Below are 23,824 nucleotides of genomic sequence, written 5' to 3' on the forward strand. Positions count from 1 at the left end.
CCACACAGACCCCGACGCGGTCACACAGCAGGACCGCCCGCCTGCCGCTAGCAGCTACTGACTGTGGGGCTCCTCTCCGCTGAGCGCGGTTCTGTTGCTCAATAAAACTCTTCTCCACCTTGCTCCCCCTCCAGGTGTCCACGGACACAGGACAAGAACTCAGGCCCCACCCAACAGCGGGTGCAGAAAGGGCCGTAGCATGTTCCTGGCCGGCTCGCTGGACTGCCGGCCGTGACTCGCCCCCGTTCGCGGAACCGGGAGTGAAGAGCGGCGATCCCTCTGGGGACCCAAACCTTGGGATTCCTCAAGCCAGAGCGGTAACACTACAGCCCTCCTGCCCTCCGCTTGTGTGGTGGCAAGCAGCGGTGCAGCCAGGCCCTCCTGGGAGCTGCAGGCCAGGGCGAAAGCGGCAGAGCTGGACGAGCTGAAAACGCACCCCAGCCGGTACTGTGGGTGGCGAGAGCGACAGAGCCACAGAACACTCTCCCAGCCCATCCCCTCGGGGCTCCGCAGTTGCTGGTGACTCCAAGTTTTGGGGCGGCACCGTGTTCCCCTCATCCGGACGCCAGCGCCTGCAGCGTGAACCGCTTGCGGTACGCCTCATCCAGCCAAAGCTCTGCACGGAGCCAGCGCCTGGAGCCGCCCGCCCCGCCACAGCAGCCAAGCGAGCCTGGCTGTGCACAGTGGCCCCACGCCACGCTTGCTCACCAACACACACCTCGCTGCTCCACTCCCGGCTTGCCCTCAGAAGGTGTGGCACCTGGGCCGGTAGCATGAGCCGAGTACAGCCTGCTGGGCCGAGTGGGCAGAATGAGCCCAGCAGGTGCGAGTGGAACTCAAGCAGAGGCGCCGCTGGCCACAGAGGTTTACGGCTGGCAAAGTGACACTCAAGGGATCCTGTGACAACAGGACAGAACCTACCCAGATTCCTGATCTGTATGGACACTGTTGTAAAAGGCCTTTGTCTCTCTCTGCCATCCCGATAAGTGGACTCTGCACCCCCGGCCCCCGGCCACTTGACAGGGGACTCCTCCATCCGCACTCCTGTCTTCCCAGCAATGTAGAAAGGTGCACTGCGGCCACCACAAGACAAGGCAGCTGTGCGTGCCATGCTCCTCTCTAGGAAGCACGTTCTAGCACAGAAACTGTACCTTCATGCCCACTCCGGAAGCCCTGGGGTGACAACGCACGGAAGCAGCTGAGGCTGAGTATCTTAACCACTGGATCAAAGCAGGCAGCTAACTGCCGCGCACTTCTCCTCCATGGCTCGAGGCCGTTTTACACACTGTCCTCGGCTAACTTGCTGATGGACTACCCACTTCCAGGTTACGGATAAGGAAGGGGTGGTGGAGGAAGAGGGCTGTGGAAGGGTAAACTGGGGCCTGCTAAACACACTGGGTACTTCGTTTTTAGAAAGCTCTTTTTAAAAGATGATGATATAATAAAGCTAAAATAGGAAAAGAAAATCGCGACACTTTAACAACACTTCAGACATTACTTGTATGTCCTAACATACGTGAGCATTACTCCATAGTTTTGCAAAACAACAAGTTTAACTGTTTCAAACAAATAAAATTAAGTCAAATAGCAAAACAGTTGACGGGGGAGGGCAGCAGATAACGACTGATTTTGTTTTCTAACTTCCAATGAAAAGAACCAGGGGTCCCTGGAGAAAGCCGATTCCGGCACTGGGAAGGGACAAGGCAGGTAAGCAGACCATCCAGTGAATTGGGAAGGTCTTCATGAAGAGGTGGGCGTCGCCCCAGGACTCAGAACCAGCCTAGGGGGACCCCACTGGACAAACTTAGAACAATTTGAGCAGCAAAATAAATAAGGATAGGAATGGATTATAGTTCAGAGACTCAAATAAGAGTCCACAAGTCAGTACTTAAAAATAAATAGGCCGGGGGTGATGGCTCACGCCTGTAATCCTAGCACTTTGGGAGGCCAAGGCAGAAGGATTGCCTGAGCCCAAGAGTTCAAGACCAGCCTGGGCAACACAGCAAGACCCCCATCTCTATTTTTTTAAAAAGTTTTTTTTTTCTTTAAGAGTAAATGGACAGATAACTGTGTGGATGGACACGAAAGTGAAGCACCTCCTTACAGCAGAAACTGAAATATCAGGAGGAAATGATGGAGTTGGAAAACCACCATTTGGCACCCACCGTGCAGTATGAGCTGGGCGTGGGTCACGGCAGATGCTGAAGCCCGGTGGGATGTGATGGGCGGTACCTGCAACACCTTAGGGTCTCGCTTGCAATCTGGGGAGCAGTAACTTTAAGATGGAGGGCTCTGCAGACTCCAGCAGCAGAGCAGGACAAAAAGCCACCAAAATTCAATTCCTAAGGACACTTGTCAGTCCCCTGCATCACTCCACGACCTGCACCCAATCCTGGGAACCGCTGGGCAAACCCCCGTCAGACACATTCTATGAAACACCTGGCCTGTACTCAAAACGCCACGGCTCAGACAGACAAAGAGGCTGACAATGCTTCAGATCAAAGGAAACTAACGCGACACAACACAGGCGCTCAAGGCTCCAGGACCAGATTTTATTTGTCCTCTGCCCTAAGGACACTCGGGCATGGGAAATGCGGAACGGGACACTGAGATGAGAGAGCAGCATCGCGGTACGCTTCCTCACCGGGATATCTGTGCTGCAGTTATCTAAGAGAATATTTCTGTTTTTAGGCACATTACAGTAATTTTTAGGAAATAACATTAGTTTTCAGGGATAAAAGGGCACAATGTTTACAACTTACATTCATGTCTCAGAAAAAAAAGTTATACATGGGGGCGGGCAGGGGGCGAGATTGTGCCATGTGGTAAAATGAGTAAAGGGTACACAGGACTTATCTGTAGAATTTTTGCAACTTTGCTGGAGGTCTGAAAATACTTAAATAAAAAAAAAATTTTTTTTTTTTTTTTGAGACGGAGTCTCGCTCTGTCGCCCAGGCTAGAGTGCAGTGGTGCAATCTCAGCTCACTGCGAGCTCCACCTCCCGGGCTCACGCCATTCTCCTGCCTCAGCCTCCCAAGAAGCTGGAACTACAGGCGCCGCCACCACGCCCGGCTAATTTTTTGTATTTTTAGTAGAGACGGGGTTTCACCGTGTTAGCCAGGAAGGTCTCGAACTCCTGACCTCATGATCCACCCGCCTCAGCCTCCCAAAGTGCTGGGATTACAGGCGTGAGCCACTGTGCCCAGCCAATAAAAAGTATTTTTAAAGTCCAGAAAAAGACAGACACCTGTGGCCAGGTGACCATCCTCAAGTGAAGCCTTGCCGGCAGCAGCAGCACTCACGAGGGCCAGCAAGAAGGGCCTTGCATCTCTCCAGGACGGCACCAAACGCAAGTATTCCATCCCAGAAGCTGAGGAGGTTTGAAAGCCCAGGGAACCCTGACGCGTCGCTCACTCTGACGTCCCGGTGCCCTCCCAGCACCTCCCACAAAAGGTCGCCAGTGAGGAATCAAACGTTCATCCACTCGCTGAACTGGCCACAGAAGCAGCCAGCCCAGGAGAGTGAGGAGCATGCCCAGAGCGAGGTGGCAGTGGCAGAGCAGCTGGAGGGGGCGGTGGTCCTCACCCTGGGCCAGGGCTTCCCCAGCACACCCCAGCATTCCCAAAGGCACTTCATCTACAAACCAGGAAAGCTTCCAACTCCAGGGTCTTCTCCCCACAGAGACCAAGTGAGTAAGACACTAGTAAAGAAAACAGTCTTCATCTTGAGAATGTTAACAAGCTAGGAAATCAATGCCGGCCTGAGCCAAGGCTTTAGAGCAGACGTCAGGTGTGCCTCCTCAGGCATACAGGCGAGCCCGGGAGGGCCGGCTGACGTCAACAGTCATTCATCAAGAGCAGCACAGGCACTTACAGTCAAACAGAACTCTCACCTGGCAAGGGGCAGGCTCCAAACATACATTCAAAGAGCAAAGACAGTTGCTGGGTCTCCCTTTTACCTGTCTGTGATTTTGTGGTGGCCATGTAGCATTGGTTCTGAGGTAGCGACTGATGAAGGGATGGGAAGGGGGGTAAAAGCTGCTGTCGTCCAAAGTCAGAAATGTTTTTGTTGATCTCCTCTTTTGGTTCCTTATGATCTCTAGCTTCTCGAACTTCTCTGGGATCTTTACTGGCTGCATGCTTCAAAACAAAGACAGTGAATAACTATAACTGCATAAGCAGATGGTCATTGAAATAACATGCAACCAAAATCACAGTTCTTCTCCCCATTAATTCCCCACAACTGAAAGATGAGATACAATGGAGAGAGGAGAAAGTCTGCAAGCGGAAACAGCACGCTGTCCTCACAAAAGCACCTGCCACTAAGACATGCGTGCCTAGTTGCCCCTCAGATGGGTTAGGTCAGCATCTACAAACCACGGCCCAAGCTAAGAACAGCACTTACAGGGCTAAAGGTCAGAAGGAGGAACGAGCAGGGAGGAGGAGCAGTGACCACATGTGGTCCAAAAAACCTGAAACATTTTCTAGCTGGTTCTCTGCCTGCAGAAAAAAATGTTCCAACCCCTGACTTAGGTAATACATTTACTAAGCTAAAAAATACCCAAAATGGGCAGCATCAAAACTTCTCAAAAACTGCTTTCCCAGTTTATCGTGGCCAAACATTATGTTTGCAACATCCCCAATGGTATTTATCCCACAGTAGGTAACTATGTTGTGTTAAAACGGTATTTTACTCAGTCTCACTGATCTCCTAAATCTGCCTCGTCTCAGCCTGCAGGGCAGGGCTGTGCTACCGACAGCAAACTCCCAGTACTTCCTTCATTGCAGAAGGCACAGACACAACTGAACCTCCACTCTCTGTCTGCTCCCCTCGTCACCTACAGACCTGTGATACTGTAACTTTAAATCTAATTCAGTTGAACCACACTTTACTGTGCACACGGTGCAATACACAGTAAAAAGTGTTAAAAGATAGCGCATTCTTCAGGAGATGGCACTGGGAGAACTGAATGTCACATGAAAAAGAACAGAGCTGGACCCTTTTCTAAACTATATATAAAAATTAACCCAAGACAGACCACAGACCTAACTGCAAAACCTAAACCATAAGACTCTTACAGAAAACAGGTGGAAAGCTTCCCAACGTTTGGATCTGGCAATTATTTCTTAGACATGAAAACAAAAGTACAGGCAACCAAGGAAAACACAGACAAACTGGACTTAATCAAAGTTAAAATTTCTGGGCCAGGTGCGGTGGCTCACACCTGTACTTCCAGCACTTTGGGAGGCCAAGGGGGAAGGATCACTTGAGGTCAGGAATTCAAGATAAGTCTGGGCAACATGGCAAGACCCTGTCTCTACAAAGAAAAATTTCTAAAACTTAAAATTTTTGTGCATCAAAGGACACAGTTAACAGTGAAAAAAGCATGCTATGGAATGGGGGAAAACATCTGCAAATCCATCAGCAATTATTATCCAGAATATATGAAAAAGTCTTACAACAATAAAAAACAACGAGATTAAAAAATGGGCAAAGGACGTGAATAAACATTTCTTCAAGGAAGACATACAAATGGCTGATGAACACATGAAAAGATGCTTAACCTGATTAGGGAAATGCATATCCAAACCAGGTGAGTACCACGGATGGCTACCAGGAAATCACAGAAAAGAGTCAGTGTTGTGAGAACTGGAGAAATGGGAACCCTTGTGCACTGCTGGTAGGAATGTAGAATGGTGCGACTGCTGCAACAAACTCAAAAAATTAAGTATGGAACTACCATGTGATCCAGCAATTCCACTACTGGGCATGTGCCCCAGAAGCACTGAAAGCAGGGTCTTGAAGAGATGTTTGTACACCCACGTTGACATCAGCATCAACCGCAGCAGCCAAAAGGGGGAGCCACCCAAGGGCCAGTTGTTGGGCGAATGGATCAGCAAAGGGTCGTGTGCAAAAGGCAGTGACGTGTGACTCAGCCTGAGAAGCGGCGAAGCTGGGGCCCGCGCTGCAGCGTTGATGAGCCTCGGCGACACTGTGCCGAATGAAATAAGTCAGCCACAAAAGGACAAACGTTGTACGATCCCACTTACACGAGGTCCCTAGAGTCGTCAGACTGACGGACACAGAAAGTAGAATGGCATTGCCAGGGGCTGGGAGAGAGGGATGGGAAGTCAGTGTTGAAAGGAGACAGAGCTTCAGTTTGGGAAGATGAAGAGGTTCCAGAGATGGAGGGTGGTGATGGCTCCACAGCGATGTGAATGTGCCTGATGCACTGAGCTGTTCACTTAAAAATGGTTATGTTTGATGTGATGTGTTTTACCACACACACAAACACACACACGACAAGGGACCTGCATCAACTAGAGTCAAGGTCAGGGAGAAGTGAACAAGGTCATAAGTAATGGTAACTCGAAGTACTCGGTGGGTCCGTGGCATGGGTGAACATGTGGCTGCAGAGACGGCTCTGAGGGATTCAGGAGGTGCTTGTAGAGATTACAGGTGAGGCAGGGAGGCAGAGCGAGAGTTCCAGGTAAGAGCACACGGAGCAGAACAGGGTAGCACCTGGCTTGGATGGGAGATGAGAGGGGAGTGCCAGGGTGAGTTGGAAGGCACAGGGGAGCACGTGCTCTTGGGGTTGGCTCTCATGACCTCACCATCTCCGCCTCTCTCTGTCCCACAGGCGCACTATGTCTGTGTCTGTTTCCCTCCCTCCTTCCCTTTCTGTCTCTCGAGTGCATCTTGCTGCCATGTGGTACTTGCAAAGCTTCTCACTGAGCCCACACTAAGCTGCCAGACACCCCACTGATGTCCAGAACAGACACAGAACCACCTGGGCTCCCTCCTGGGGAACCTACCCTAGATTCATGTTCCAGTGACCACAGCTCTCTGGAGTTTTTTGTTGCTTCTCCCCACGGAGCCCTGTCCAGCTCAGCAACCCTGTTTGCCACATTCAGTGATTTCCTCTTGGAATGTACCTCCACCCCGGGATGCCCTTACTTTTTCCTGAGGGATGAATGCTCTCCTCCCTCCAAAGCACAGTTCAGACATGACAGCTCCTCCTGCCATGTCCACTAATGAATGCACCTCGCACATGGAACACTGTTTGAAAGCCACACGAATGCCACACGTCTGCTTTACAAAGTTTCTTGGTCTTTCTCCAGTACACCAGGTTTGACTGCAATGAAGTCACTGTTAGAACTCAGGAGTCAGTCCCCTTTTAGGTCACCTACAAACCACCGTGCAGGCTGCTTGGTTCATGTGGCCATCCCCCTCAGCTGGTGCTTACAAACACAAAATGCACTTTCAAAGTACATATCAATGAAGGTACAAAAACAAACCCTGAAGAGGAAATAGCCATGCGAGGCTAATTCTTGCCGAGGTACACAACCTATTCTTTAATTTAAAAGGTTATTTTCAAAAATCTCAACAGTAAGACTAAGAACGGCTTAACCGAGGTGAGGATTCTAGATTTTGATTTTGCTGGGATTCTTATCTAACAAAGCACAAGGAAAGTGAAGACCTAGCCATGGAGGCAGCGCGGCCAGCGGCTGGCCCACCTTCACATGGCCTGCCTCTGGGAGGGCAGCCCTTCAGGCTCTTCCCTCCTGGGGGGCGGGGGGCCCCTTCGCTGACACTCTTCCCTCCTGGGGGGGTGGGGGGCCCCTTCGCCGAGGCTCTTCCCTCCTGGGAGGGGCGAGGGGTTCCCATCTCGGAGGCTCTTCCCTCCTGGGGTGGGTGGGGGGGGGGTTCTCCTCCCCAGGCTCTTCCCTCCTAGGGGGCGGGGAGCCCCATTCCCTGAGGCTCCGCCCTCCTGGGGGGCGGGGAGACCCCCCTCCCTGAGGCCCCTCCCTCCTGGTGGGGGGGCGGGGGTGGGGGGGCTCTGCACCAGTGTGAGTCTCGCAGTGGGACACTTGGTAGCACTTCTTCACATAATTGCTAAGAACCACCTCCAGTGCAGACTGACAGGCACCACCTCTCTCCCAGCACCTAGAGCCTAGAGTGGGTACCAGGAGGGGAGGTGTGGAAACACACACAGAGAAAAACAAGGGGCCCCATGCTGGCGCCTCCTGGAGTGGGCACAACTCAATCAGGGAAATGGAGCTGCCAACCAGGCCACAGAAACAAGCATTTCCATGTAGGAAAAAATATTCCCTTCCAGTGGCTTCCGCTTTCTTTGCCCTAACAATGGTGAACCTGCCAGTGAGCAGGCCTCGCTCTGAGGATCTTTACGATGGGGATCAACGCCAGACACAGGGTCCAAATCCCTTGGTTCTCGCCACGGGATAGTGAGACTGCAGCCGTGACACCACATTCATGTTCAAACTTTTACGAGCATATTGGATTTATTAACAAAGACTGCAACATTCATTTTATCACTGGAATGACTTTTTAAAACACAATTTTCAATAAATTCTGGTTTTTAAAAAATGCCAAACAAGACTAAATTGGGTTTGGGGTGGCAGGAAATCCTGAAGGGTGGAGAGGCCAGGCCCAGAACCACAGACACAGAGCACACCCCAGGCACGGGGGGCACCCACCCACCCACTGTCTCTGCCACACCACCTCCGTTGGGCCCACAGACACAGTGCACACCCCAGGCACAGGGGGGCACCCACCCACCGTCTCTGCCGCACCAACTCCGTGGAGCCCACAGACACAGTGCACACCCTGGGTGCAGGGGGGCACCGACCCACCCACAGTCTCTGCCATACTACCTCTGTGGGGCCCACAGACACAGCCCTGCCCTGGCTCAGTCCATCCCCTCCTTCTCCCGCAGGCTCCCCTAGGAGCAGAGCAAGTTCTCCAGGGTGCGGAGAGGCCGTGGAGAATCTTCAGCAAACCAGGTTCCGAAGCCTCAAAACACTCAGGTTCTCTCTTCCTACAACTGACCCGCCTGTGAATGTACAGCAGTTTTCAACCAAATGATGTGTCATAATCAGACTTTAATTATTGCAGCAACTTAATCCAAAACAAAGCGATCACTTAAATAAGCCTCATGGTCGGACAATTTTTTTTTTTTAATTTCAAATTGCTTTTTTTCCCTACAGGAATGTGATAGGGTGACAATAAAAGATCTCACGAATAAATATATATCAGAATAAAATCCTGGAAGTAGGACTGTAATAAAACTTCAGGGAGATGAAAGATGCACAGTTTCTAACGTGTTTTAAAACTGTGACTGGTGCGCCATCCACAGGCAAAAATTAATTCAACCTCAGCCCAAGCCTCAGACTTTATACAAACATTAACTCAAAATGGATCACAGATTTAAAGTTCACACAAAACTAAAAAAAAAAAAAAAAAAAAAAAAATTAGAGAAATTGATATCTAGGACTAGGTGAAGAGTTTTCACGCACACCACCAATAGCACAATCCACAGGAGAAAACTGATAAACTGGGCTTCATCAAAATGAAACACCTTCGCTCTGTGAAAGAAATTTGAAGAGAAAGAAGAGAAGCTTCAGACCAGCAGAAAGACAAAATAAAAATCAAGAAGAACAAAATGGATAAAGTAAAGGTAAAGGGGAGGATCAAAGTCGAATCTGCGGGAGAATGGCGGAAGTGGCTCTTCAGAAGAGGTGGAAGTGAAATGGCGTGGAGAATTAAAGGGTGAAATTAAAGATGAAGTGGAGAATTAAAGTGTGTCGGGTAAAGATTAAATACGTCGGGAAGGTAAAGATTAATGGTCGGGAGTGGAGTCGTGGCTGTCGGAAGATGAAAATCATCAAATCAAAATCATATCAAATAAAATCATAAAAAATATCAGGAAAAATCAGAAATCATATCAGAAAAATAAAAATCACTCATATCAGGAAAAATCCGAAATCATATCCCGGAAAAATAAATCATCCAGGAAATCATCGAAAATCAAAAATCACTCATATCAAATCATATCAAAAATAAAATCATATCGAAAAAAAAATCAAAAATCTTTCATCAAATCAAATCATCAAACGATCCGTCATAAAATAAAATCTTTCATAAATCAATCAGAAAAGTCGGAAATCATATCAGGAAAGAAATGCTCATCCGGAAAAATCAAAATGCTCGCCAATCCGGAAAATAAAATGTATCCGGAAAAAGTCAAAATAAAAAAAAATCCGAAAAATCAAAATCGCTCATATCAAATCCATCATATCGAAAAATCAAAATCATCAGAAAAATCAAAATCATAAAAAAATATCGAAAAATGCGTCACTCATAAAAATCTCTTATCAAAAATCGAAAATCTTATCAGAAAAATAAAAATGCTCATATCAGAAAAAATAAAAATGCTCTTATCAAAATCATCATATATCAAATCAAAATCACTCATATCAGAATCCGTCATATCAGAAAAAAATCAAAACATAATCGGAAAAATCAAAATCATCTTAATCGAAAAATCAAATCATGGAAAAAATCAAAAATCATATCAAAAATCGAAATGCTCATCAGAAAAAAGTCAGAAAATCATCATATCGAAATAAAATCATAAATAAATCATATCAGAAAAATAAAATCATATCCGGAAAAATAAAATCGGAAAATCATCATATCCAATCAAATCAAAAATCATCGGAAAGTCAAAATCATATCAGGCAAATCTCGAAAAATCAAAATCATATCAAATCAGGAAATCACTCTTATCGGAAAAATCAAAAATCACTCATATCAAAATCCGAAATCATAATATCAAAAATCCCAAAATCACTCTTATCCGGAAAAATCAAAATCATCATCGGAAAAATAAAATGCTCTCTTTCTATCAGAAAAATAAAATCATATCGGAAAATCAATCACTCATATCGGAAAAATCAAATCACTCATATCAGAAAAATCATCTCATATCAGAAAAATCAAAATCGCATATCAGAAAAAATAAAAATCCTCAAATCATCATAATATCAAATCAAAATATATCAAATCATCCTCATATCAGAAAAATAAAATGCCATATCAGGCATCATCATCGGAAAATCAAAATCGCCAACATCCGGAAAAATCAAAATCGCTCTTATCGAAAAAATAAAATGCGCATATCGAAATCAAAATGCTCATATCAAAATCAAAATCATATCAGAAATCACTCATCAAAATCCAGAAATCAAAATCAAAATCATAAAATCATCAAAATCAAAAATCTTTCATATCAGGAAAAATCATCAGTCATCAGAAAATCAAGAAAAATCATAAATCAGAAATCCCGGTGAAATCCAGAGAAATCCGTCATATCAAAAATCAAATCGGAAAAGTCCGGAAATCATATCGAAAAATAAAATATGTCAGAAAAATAAATCACTCAGAAAAATAAATCATATCAGGAAATAAAATCATATCCAGGAAAAATCATCACTCATATCGGAAAAATCATCGGAAAATCCGTCATCAGGAAAATCAAATCATCAGAAAAATCAAAATCAGGAAATAAATCAAAATCAAATCAAAATCATTTTCGTGGGAGGGGTGTGTGTGAGAAGTCTGGGAGAAGGCGGCGCTCCCATCCCAGCAGTCACAGGATCACAGCTGAGCCTCAAGAAGCTACCAGCACATCCAACAGAAGGGCCCTAAATAATAAAAGCCGGGTAAGAACTAGCAGCCAGCGTCCGGAGAAAAGAACGCCGCCCGGTCGAAGACGGGAGAAAGCCGACCCCTGCAACACCGCTGGTGGGCGTGTGAAATGCAGCCACTCTGGAGTACGGTTCCGCAATTTCCTCATAAAACTAAACACCCAAAGGCCATACAACCCAGTGATTATGCTCCTGTGTATTTGACTCAGAGAGAGAAATCTTATTTCCAAAATGTGTACATAAATGTTCGAGCGGCTCTAAAGTAAAAATGCCCAGTGTCCTTCAGCAGGTGAGTGCCCGCGTACAAGGCTGTCCACACCCCACAGAACACCAAAGCTTCAGCAGAGAACAGGATGGGCTAATGAGACGTAACTTGGATGGATCTTAAGAGAACTAAGCTGAATGACAAAAGCTACTCTCAAAAGGTTGCATACACTGTAATTCCATTTATATAAAATCAGAAATAGGCCGGACACGTTGGATCATGCAAACCTGAGGCTGGCACAGGTTCAGGTCTGGTTGGCGGCTACACAGGGTGACGTCAGGGGCCTTGGTGTGAAGGGTGTTCCACATCTCGACTGTGCTTTGGTGTGAAGGGGGTTCTAATCTTGACACTGCCCTGGTGTGAAGAGGCTTCCGCATCTCGACTGTGCCCTGGTGTGGAGAGTGTTTGCAATCTCAGACTGTGCCCTGGTGTGAAGGGGCTTCCACATCTCGACTGTGCCCTGGTGTGGAGAATGTTCGGCATCTCGACTGTGCCCTGGTGTGAAGGGGGTTCCGCATCTCGACTGTGCCCTGGTGTGAAGGGGGTTCCACTTCTCGACTGTGCCCTGGTGTGAAGGGGGTTCGGCATCTCGACTGTGGTGGTAGTTCTGCACATCCACACACAGTAAACTGCACAGAACACCCTGCGCGTGATGCACGTGCGCACAGGTGATGGTGAAACTAAGTAAGCCCCATGGACTTTACTAATGTCAGTGTCCTGGGTCTGACATTGTCCTTTAGTTATCAAAGACATCACCACTGAGGAAAGCTTGGTGAAAGGTGTTTTTGCACTTTCCTGTGACAATGTAATTATTTTTAAGATTTTCTAAAGCTTTGTCATGTAGAGAAGAATACTGCAAAAGGTTGAAGTCGGGTCAGGCCGGCCAGCCTAGGAGTGGAGAAGCCCCAGGGCTAGGGCAGCTGTCGGCACCACAAGGCGCCTGCCCTCTCTGTCCCAGGAGAGGACGCAACACCCGGCAGCCGTGGGCCCCTGAGCCAGCAGTCCAGCCCCACAGCGCGCCCACCACCCACTGTGGTCACTGCAGGCAGGCCACAGAACACACACACAGCACTCACAGTCAGGCTGAGATATTATGACAGAAACAAAGGTGGAGACACCCTGGGGGGAGAAAAAAGCTAAACCTGAGAGGAAAAAAAAAAATCACAAACAGGTGGTGTCAAGTCCAAGAGAACCCCCACTTGAGGAATCAGAATTTAAAACAGAGATTGTAGAAGAATTATAATCACCATCTTTTGAAAGATAAGGCAAGACAAAATTCAGAACAGTATTTTTTAAATTAAAAGAACTAATCAGGCCGGGTGCGGTGGCTCACACCTGTAATCCCAGCACTCTGGGAGGCCGAGGCGGGCGGATCACCTGAGGTCAGGAGTTCAAGATCAGCCTGGCCAACATGGTGAAACCTCATCTCTACTAAAAATACAAACATTAGCCAGGTGTAGTGGCGTGTGCCTGTAATCCCAGCTACTCAGGAGGCTGAGGCAGGAAAATCACTTAAACCTGGGAGGCGGGGATTATACTGGGCTGAGACTGCACCATTGCACTCCAACCTGGGTGACAGGGCGAGACTCCATCTCAAAAAACAAAACAAAACAAAACAAAAAAAACAGAGAACTAATCAGAGATACTGGGCGTGAAAAAAATACATGTCAAAATAAACTATATCAATATATGGGATGAACAGCAAGAAGGAGAAGGGCTGAGGAACCAATCAGGAAGCTGGAAACAGGCAGAGAGCTGCCCAGGGGGACAGAAGAGCCAGCCATTTAAGGGGAGCTCCATGGGAAGAAAACGGAAAGAAAAATACAGAGCATTCTTCTGGAGCTGAAGACACAAAACCTCCAAGCCGGGGCTGTGAAGCCCTGAACAGTGGCTAAGAGGAAAGAGCAAATAATCTACAAAGGACAAGAAAGTGCCTTCAGAATGTTCACCAGCAATGTCAGAGAGAGAAAATTCCATGGGAATGTGATCACAAACCTGGAACTTACACTCAAATTCACATCAAACAGAGAGAGCACATTAAAAGCACTGTGCACACTTTGAAAACCTGGATCGTGTATGCACCATGTAAGAGATGGGGACGAGTCCAGCACAGTGTGTGTGAGGAGCAGCTGTGCTGTGTGTGTGAAAATCAGCATAGTACGTTGTGAGGGGTAGGCGCGGCCTGTGTGTGAACAGCATGGTGCGTGTGAGGGTCAGGCGAGCCCTGTGTGTGAAAATCAGCACGGTGTGTGTGAGGGGCAGATGCACCCTGTGTGTGAAAATCAGCACAGTGCGTGTGAGGGTCAGGCGAGCCGTGTGTGTGAAAATCAGCACGGTGTGAGGGTCAGGCGAGCCCTGTGTGTGAAAATCAGCACGGTGTGAGGGTCAGGCATGCCCTGTGTGTGAAAATCAGCATAGCGTGTGTGAGGGGCAGGCGTGCCGTGTGTGTGAAAATCAGCACGGTGCGTGTGAAGGGTCAGGCGTGCCCTGTGTGTGAAAATCAGCACAGTGTGTGTGAGGAGCAGGCGTGCCGTGTGTGTGAAAATCAGCATGGTGTGGGGGCTAGGCGAGCTCTCAATGTAAGTGTGAGCAAATCAGCACAGGTGTGAGGGGCAGGCGAGCCCTGGGCATGTCCAGGTGGCCCTTTACCCCTCACTTCTGTCACATTCTGGCCCTAACCAAGTTCATTTCTATTCACTTCTCAATGAAACAGAGTGAGTGCTGAGTCTTCCCTAGCTGGAGTGAAAGCCCCAAAGTCCAAAGCAGAAGAGTCAGTGGCCTCCTTGAAAGTGTCTGATACACGTTTCTACAGACGGCAACAGAACCCTGTGAGAAGAGCAAAGCCCAAGAAGGAAGCGAGGCATCACCTGGCATCACTCAGCTCTGTCACTCACGCATGAGGCATCAGCAGCGTCTCCTTTTTGTTTTTTTGTTTGTTTGTTTGAGACAGGGTCTCACTCTGCTGCCCAAGGTGGAGTGCAGTGGGGTGATCTGGGCTCACTGCAGTCTCCACCTCCCAGGTTCAAGCAATCCTCTCACCTCACGCTCCTGAGTAGCTGGGACTACAGGTGCGCACCACTATGCCCAGTTAATTTTTGCATTTTTTACAAAATTTTGTATTTGAGTTTTGCCACACTGCCCAGGCTGGTCTCAAAGTCCTGGGCTCAAGCAGTCCACCCGCCTCAGCCTCCCAAAGTGTTAGGATAACGGCCGTGAGCCACTGCACCCAGCCCTCTCCTAGCTCCTCACGGGCCCTATCGGATAACCACTGACACTTACTGGCTTCTCCTCAATGCACCAAAGTCCATTTGCCGTTATTAAAACAAAAGAGATGGGAAAAAGGAAACAGCAAGAGAAGACACAAAATTACCAGGCCCACGACGGACTTCGGCATGGTCTTGCGTGCCCTGTGGACCTTGACGTCGGCGCCAGGGGCTGGGGGCTTCCTGTCCTCTGTGTCAGCACTCCCCTCCCCAAGGGTGGCTGGTGGGGCGGCTGGCGTCTGGGGAAAAGCGCTTGGAGTCCTGCCTTTGCCAGCCCCTCCAGGAAGGGTTTTTGCAGCATGGCCAGGCAGCGAAGAGGCCAGAGTGCTGGTAGTCCTCAAGGGCTGGGCCTGCAGGGCCGGCTTATTTAAGATGTATCCGTTGCTGCCAATGACAGAAGTCTGCACAAAGTCATCAGCAGTGACGTGGTTTTGCTTCCCTGCTTCTGAGTCTCTTTCTGAAACCCCGTTTTCCGCTATCCGGGTTAGTGTGTTGGTGCCATCCTGGGGGTTGACCCTCGCGCTGTCCTGAGTGTGTTTTGCAGCATTTGCATGGCTGCTGGCATCACTATTTTCACAAGACCCGTTGGTCTCACCGTCCGCAGCCATGTGGGCCTCTCCTGCCTGTTTCTCTGCTGAGCCTTCATCGGCAGCCATAGGTGTCTCTGCCAACAGAGGAGAAAGGAGTGTCACTGGCTGCAGGCCCCGCTCTCCACAGCACCAACACAATTCGTTCCCCTCACCATGACACAAAACCACCACAATGTCCTCCCCACCACGGCATCACCACAATGTCCTCCCCCCACCACGACACCACCACAGTGTCCTCCCCCCACCACGACATCACAGTGTCCTCCCCCACCACGGCACCACCACAGTGTCCTCCTCCCCCCACCACAACATCACCACAGTGTCCTCCCCCCACCACTTAGACATCACCTCACAGTAACTCCTCCCCCACCATGTGACACCACCACAGTGTCCTCCCCACCACTTGCACCACCACAGTGTTCCTCCCCACCACGACATCACCACAGTGTCCTCCCCCCACCATGACACCACTCAATGTTCCCCACCACGGCACAAAACCACCACAATGCCTCTCTCCCCCCACCATGGCACCACCACAATGTCCCCCCCCCACCACGGCACCACCACAATGTCCTCCCTCCACCATGGCACAAAACCATCACAATGTCCTCCCCCCACCATGACACCACCACAGTGTCCTCCCCCACCACCATCACCACACAAAACCTCCTCCCCACCACTTACATCACCACAGTGTTCCTCCCCCACCATGACACCACCAACAAAACCCTCCCCCACCATTTGGCACAAAACCACCACAATGTTCCCCCCCCACCATGGCACCACCACAATGTCCTCCCCCACTCATTTGCACCACCAATGTCCTCCTCCCACTCATGGTGCACAAACTATCACAATGTTCTCTTTCCCCACCATGGTGCACTACCACAATGTCCTTCCCCACCACTTGCATCACTCTCATTAATGTCCTCCCTCTCTCACCACGCACACCACCAGTGTTGTCCTCAACACGCATATCACCACAGTGTCCTCCCCCAACCACGATATCACCACAGTGTCCTCCCCCAACCACGGTACCACCACAGTGTCCTCCCCACACCACAAACCACCACAATGTCCCTTCCACCACGACACTCACTCACCGTTCCCCACCACGACACCACTCACTCAGTGTCCTTTCCCCAATTAATTTATTATCACCACAGTGTTCCTTCCCCACTCATGACACTACCACAGTGTCCTCCCCACTACTGCACTCAATGACAATGTTCTTCCCCACTATGGTAATAAACTACTCATAATGTTTCTTTCTCACCTAGAATTAATACTGTCCCCTGACCACTGCACCCACTCCATACTGTCCTCCTTCTCCCACCTCATGGCACAAACCACCACACTGTCCTCCCACCAATGACACCCTCACCACAATGTCTCCTTCCCCCTCACTCACTGCACCACCACAGTGTCCTCCCCTACTCATGGCACAAACCACCACACAATGTCCCCTCCCCACCACTGCACCACCACAGTGTCCCTCCCCCCACCATGGCACAAAACCACCCTCCCCACCACTTAACCACATATCGTCCTTCCCTCAATTAATGACATCGCACTACAATGTTCCTCTCCTCCCCACCACGACATCACCACAATGTCCTCCCCCCACCACACTTACCACAATGTTCCTCTTAATTAATTTACACTACTACTACTGTCTGCCCCCCACCACTCCACACCACCACCAGCCAATGTCCCCCCACCACGACATCACCACAATGTCCTCCCCACCACCACGGCACCACCACAATGTCCCCCCCCCACCATCGCACCACCACAATGTCCCTCCCCCCACCATGGCACAAACCACCCCTCCCCCCACCACCTAAAACCACCACAATGTCCTCCCCCCACCACCACACCACCACAATGTCCCTCCCCCCCACCACGGCACCACCACAATGTCCTCCCCCCACCACGGCACCACCACAATGTCCTCCCCCACCATGGCACAAAACCACCCTCCCCACCACGAAACCAACACAATGTCCTCTCCCCACCACGACACGTACTAATGTCTCACTTCTCACTACGATATCACCACACAATGTCCCTCCCCCCACCACGACATCACCACAATGTCCTCCCCCACCACGACACCCATCACAATGTCCTCCCCCCCACCATGACATCACCACAATGTCCCCCACCACGACATCACCACAATGTCCCCCCCCCACCACGACACCACCACAATGTCCTCCCCCCACCACGACACCACCACAATGTCCCTCCCCCCACCACGACATCACCACAATGTCCTCCCCCACCACCACGACACCACCACAATGTCTCCCCCCCACCACGACACCACCAATGTCCCTCCCACCGCCATGACATCACCACAATGTCCTCCCACCGCCATGACACCACCACAATGTCCACTACCAGTGTCTGACATAAACAGGCAGTGCAGGTGACACCAAAGGGAAAGAGGAATGTGAGGGGCGGAGTGTTCCCACCTGCGTCGACACAATCATTTACTTAAAAACAGACTCAAGGAGCAAGTAAAACACAAGAGCACAACCCAACTGCTGAATTTGAAATCATGTTACAAAATCAAAGGCATTTCCTTATATCAACATTTCCTAGAAAATGTAAGAAAGAAAGTATCATTCACAGAAGTAGGGAAAACTACAAAGGGTATTAGGAAATTTGCCAAGATTACTCAAAGCCAGTGTGTTGGGGGAAAAAAAAAGTTAAATAGAGGGCATTTCATGCTCCTAAATGTATGACATTACAAAGCTGTCAAGTCCCCTCAAATTGAATCTATAGGCTGGGTGCAGTGGCTCATGCCTATAATCCCAGCACTTTGGGAGGCCAAGGAGGGACGATCGCTTGAACCCAGGAGTTCAGGACCCACCTGGGCAACATAGTGAGACTCTGTCTGTACCAAAAATAAAAAAATTAGCCGGGCATGGAGGCGCACACTTGTAGTCCCAGACACTCAGGAGGCTGTGGCAGGAGGATCGCTTGAGCACAGGAGGTGAAGGCTTCAGTGAGCTGACTGCACCACTGCACTCCAGCCCAGGTGACAGATCTCATTTTATATATATATATATATATATAAGCAAACGGAATCCAGCTCCCCTCCAACACCAACAACAAAAAAAATTGGTGAGGAGGATTAAACACCATGAACAAGTGGGGATTTAACCCTAGAAATGCAAGGTTGGCTTAATAGCTTAATGAATTAATATGCCAAATATCAATAGAACAAAAGGACAAAACCACATAAGCATCTCATGAGACAGGAAAAAATGAACACCCCTTCATGGTCAAAACACTTAGCAAACAGTTTGCTAAGAAAAGAAAAATCCCTCAACCTGACATAGGGCATCTATGAAAAACCTACAGCTAACATCACACTTAAAGGTGAAACCCTGGATGCTTTCTCCCTAAGATCAGAAACCAGACAAGGATGTCCGGTCTTGCCACTTCTATTCAACCCTGTACTGGAGATTCAAAGTAGGGCCATAAGGAAGAAACACAAATAAAAGGTATACAGATTGGAATGGAAGAAACCAAATGAGCCCTAAAGATGACACAAGCTTTTATACAGAAATTCCCAAGGAAGTATAAATTATTAGAACTAATAAACAAGTTTAGCAAGGTTACAGGATGTAAGATAAATATACAAAAATCAATTTTATTTCTTTTTTTTTTTGTAAGATGGAGTCTAGCTCTGTCGCCCAGGCTGGAGAGCAATGGCATGATCTCTGCTCACCACAACCTCCGCCTCCCAGGTTCAAGTGATTCTCCTGCCTCAGCCTCACGAGTAGCTGGGATTACAGGCGCCCGCCACCACGTCAGGCTAATTTTCGTATGTTTAGTAGAGACGGGGTTTCACCATGTTGGCCAGGCTGCTCTTGAACTCCTGACCTCAGGTGATCCGCCTGCCTCAGCCTCCCAAAGTGCTGAGATTACAGGCAAGAGCCACTGTGCCCAATCAATTGTATTTCTATACAGTATCAACAATCAAAATGAAAAAGAATTTTTAAAACAATTCTATTTAAAATATCACTGAAAAATATAATACTTATGGGCCAGGCACGGTGGTTCACACCTGTAATCCCAGCACTTTGGGAGGCCGAAGAGAGCAGACCACTTGAGCCCAGGAGTTCAAGACTAGCCTGGGCAACACAGGGAGACAGTGTCTCTTTTTAAAAAAAAAAAAAAAAACCCTGGGTGCAGTGGCTCACGCCTGTAATCCCAACACTTTGGGAGGCTAAGGCAGGCGGATCACAAGGTCAGGAGATCGGGACCATCCTGGCTAACACCGTGAAATCTCGTCTCTACTAAAAAATATAAAAAATTAGCCGGGCGTGGTGGCAGGTGCCTGTAGTCCCAGCTACTCAGGAGGCTGAGGCAGGAGAATGGCGTGAACCCAGGAGGCGGAGCTTGCAGTGAGCCGAGGTCACGCCACTGCACTCCAGCCTGGGCAACAGAGCGAGATTCTGTCTCAAAAAAAAAAAAAAATTAGTGTGGTGTGGTGGCTCACACCTATGGTCCCAGCATACTTGGGAGGCTGAAGTGGTAGGACTGCCTGAGCCCAGGAAGATGGAGGTTAGAGTAAGCCATGATCACACTCCAGCCTGGATTACAGAGGGAGACCCTGTCTAAAGAAAAGAAAATCCTACAATAAACTCTCACATTTAAAGCCAACTGATTTTCAACGAGGGTGCAAGAACCATTCAATGGGGAAGAAAAGTATTTTCCATAAATGTCGCTGGGACAACTGATTATCAACTTGCAAAAGAATAAAGTGGGACCCCCACTTCAAACCACAGACGAAAATTAACTCAAAATTGATCGAAAACCTAGATAAAAGAGATAAAACTCCAAGAAGAAAAAAAAACAAATGTAAATCTTTGTGACCTTCTATTAAGTAATGATTTCTTAGGTGTTAGAACAAAAGCACCAGCAACTGAAAGGGAAAAAAAAAAACAGGTAAGTTGGACTGCATCAAAATTAAAAACATTTGTACTTCATAGGACATCATCAAGAAAGGGGAAAGACAAGCCACAGACTGGAAGAAAATATCTGCAAATCCCATGGCTGATAAGGGACTTCTGCTTATATAAAGAACTCTGAAAACTCAACAATAAAAATCAATCCAATTTGAAATCACAGGATCTGAAGAGATATTTCTCCAAAGAAGATCTAAAGGCGGTCAATAAGCACATGAAATGATGCTCAGCATCACTGGCCATCAGGAAAACGCAAACCAAAACCACAAAGAGATGCCACTTCACACCTGCCAGGACAGCCACAGACACTAAGAAATGGTGGCGAGGACGTGGAGAACCTGGAGCCCTTCACAACTGCTGCAGGGAAAGCAAGATGGGGCAGCCACTGTGGGGGTCCAGCAGTTCCCCCAGGGTGCATCAGGCCGTGGCTCAGCGGCAGTGGGTAAGGAAACAGGGCACAGGCAGAGCCTAAAGGGTAATGGAATAACCTGGTGCCTGTGGCAGCTGGTGTCATGTAGGAAACAAGTTCCACTAGAAAGGCCAAAGGAGGTATGACCAGGGAGAGAAGAGGGAAGTGCAGGAGGGCACTGGAGCCAACAGAAGAAACAGTTCAAAGACACGGAAAGGACGGCAACAGGAAGGGGCCAAAGAATAGGAAGAAAACACCCAGTCAGGCTGCAGGAGGTGGATGGCACGGGAGGTGGGGGCAACCCTGGAGGGTCGGCTGGGAGTGGCGGCAGAGGCAGGCAGCGGTCAGAGCAGTGCACAGCCGGTGGGTGGACAAGCACCCACAAGCACAGAGAGGCCGTCTACGGTGAAAGGACACGGCAGGGGCCACAGCCCACAGTCCATGAGGGGCCAGGCCTTACTCGCTGTCTGGAGAGGTGTGGCCTCCAGCTGGGAGAGCCTTAGGCAAGTCCTGTGCCGGACCTGCTCCCACAGCCGCCAGCCTCATGGGTCCAGCGGAACACAGCTCTCCCTTCACTGTGGACAGCACAGCGCGTCTGGCGCCACGTGCCCTCATTTCCTGGGGGCGCTCTTGGTGGTGCAAGCTCTGCAACAACATCCGAACCCTGAAGACGAACCCTGAAGACTCACGTGTGCACCACGCCTTACAGAGGGGTGCAGCCCCGCCAACTCCCCTCACCCCAACTCCCCTCCTCCTAACTCCCCTCACCCTGCCTCTCTGCAGACACTTGCTTCCATACCGCTCCCTCCACCTCCTGGTGACCACTGCTGTTCTCCAAGTCTCTGCCATAAAATTGGAGTCATGCAGTTTTGGCCCTTTGGGTCTGGCCTCCTTCACTTAACAAACCGTGCATAAGCTTCATCCACGGTGCGGTGTGAGTCACGCTGTGTGCTCTTCTGGGCTGCTGACCGCTGTCCCACTGTGTGGATGCATCACAATCTGTTCATCCAGCTCCTTATCAACTGAGGACACCGGAGTGTCTCCGGTTTTTGGTGACGTGAACAATGCTGCTATAAACATTTGTGTGGCCACTCACTTTTAATTTTCTGGGTGTACTTTAAGACAAAGATATGCAGGATTTTTGCTTTTCATACTTTGACAAATGTGTTCCTTTTCCGGCAGAGCTTTTGTGTGTGTCTGTGCAACTGTGTCTATGTAGGAATGGGATATATTAGAAACTACAACATAAACCTAGGTAAAGCAAAGAAAGTCAGAAGATGGGGACAAATAAGAGAGGAAGAACAGCAGGTTTTCTAGTCTGGAGGGAGGCGCTGCTCCTGTCCCTCGGTGCACACCGCCCTCACCTTCTCCCAGCAGCTCGGTTTTCACACAGCAATCCTGCTGAGGCTCCCCCCTCGCCGGAACTGCCTGTTAGAGAGAAACAACAGACGTCAGCCGGGTTCAGCGGGAGGCCGCTTTTCCAAATGGACATCATTTGGAAAAAGTCAAAAAATCTTCGTGACAACATTCACTATGAGCTGCTGGACAGTCACTCCTCCTGCCAGCTGGCTACAGTTGCCTCCAGAAGAACTGACATTCAGAATACAGCCCAGGGAAACTTCTCCTGTATTTCTATTTTTGGAGACAGTTTTTTAACAGTAAGAACACATTTGTGTATTATTTACATAATTAGATATCTGAAATATTTTGGCTCTGTTACAGGAATGTTACAATTTATTTCAAAATGCATTCTGCTGCTGACAATAACTCACATATTTCAAATGTCCAACCTCCTACAAAAAATTATAGAAATAAATCAAGAAAATTCAGTAGGAAACTTAAATCACTAAAGGTTTGAGATTAAGCATCTACTATGTAGAGTTATATATTATACAAGGCCTCTTAAAATTTTTTTTGTTGTTGAGACAGAGTTCACTCTCTTGTCCAGGCTGGAGTACAGTGGCGCGATCTCGGCTCACTGCAACCTCTGCTTCCACAGTTCAAGTGATTCTCAGGCCTCAGCCACCCAAGTAGCTGGGACTACAGGCGCCCGCCACCACGCCCGGCTAATTTTTGTGTTTTCAGTAGAGATGGGGGTTTCGCCATGTTGGCCAGGCTGGTCTCAAACTCCTGGTCTCAAGTGATCTGCCCGCCTCGGCCTCCCGAAGTCCTGGGATGAGAGGTGTGAGTCACTGCACTTGGGTGGTACTGGGACGTAATTTTTTTTTTAACACAAAAATCCTTGCCTCCAAGAAGCTTCGAGTCTGGTTGGAGAAGTGAACATAAACACAAAAAACACTCCTAGCCAGGCCCCTCCTGACGCAGAAGCAGGGCCACGGAGTCCATGAGGAGACGGCAGGGAATCTGCAAACGCCCCGCCCACAGCTGGGGGCTTCGGAAGAGGGCTGCTGACCGCTCTGGGCAGTCTGAGAGGCCAGACTGCAAGGGGGAACTGTCAGGCTGACACCCCAGCCTGGTGATGTGATACTGGAGAAACCCCTCTGCGGAGGCCACTGGAAGCTGGAAGTGGGCAGGAAGCCTCGGGGGCAGATAAAACAGCAACAAGTGAGCGAGGCACACCTGGGGCTCCAGGAGTCCACGACCAGACGAGGAGATGCAGAGACCTGCCCGAGGTCACCAGGAGCAGCCAGTCAGACAGCTGCAGGAGGCCACCCACGCCCTGTTTCCATCTTTGACTATCAACAAGTAAAAAGTATAAGAGGCTGCAAAAACCTGGGTGTCCAGCGTCTGGATGAGAAAACACGTCAACAACGGGGCCTCTCAACAGACGCCTCCTCC

The 23,824-nt window shown here is 49.0% G+C and overlaps 1 protein-coding gene across 1 annotated transcript; it reads right to left on the minus strand.

The window, feature by feature from the left end:
- Positions 1-3,131: 3,131 nt before the first annotated feature.
- LOC101024642 (histone-lysine N-methyltransferase EHMT1) lies at positions 3,132-22,908 on the minus strand. Its single transcript, XM_031661222.1, has 3 exons — positions 22,390-22,908; positions 15,146-15,702; positions 3,132-4,139 (listed from the first exon to the last, which is right to left on the minus strand). Exons 2-3 carry the CDS (start codon positions 15,692-15,694, stop codon positions 3,876-3,878), a joined length of 813 nt encoding a protein of 270 aa, XP_031517082.1. The 5' UTR covers positions 15,695-15,702; positions 22,390-22,908; the 3' UTR covers positions 3,132-3,875.
- Positions 22,909-23,824: the final 916 nt, after the last annotated feature.

This window comes from Papio anubis, unplaced genomic scaffold (genome assembly GCF_008728515.1).
Source record: "Papio anubis isolate 15944 unplaced genomic scaffold, Panubis1.0 scaffold1097, whole genome shotgun sequence".
NCBI lineage: Eukaryota > Metazoa > Chordata > Mammalia > Primates > Cercopithecidae > Papio > Papio anubis.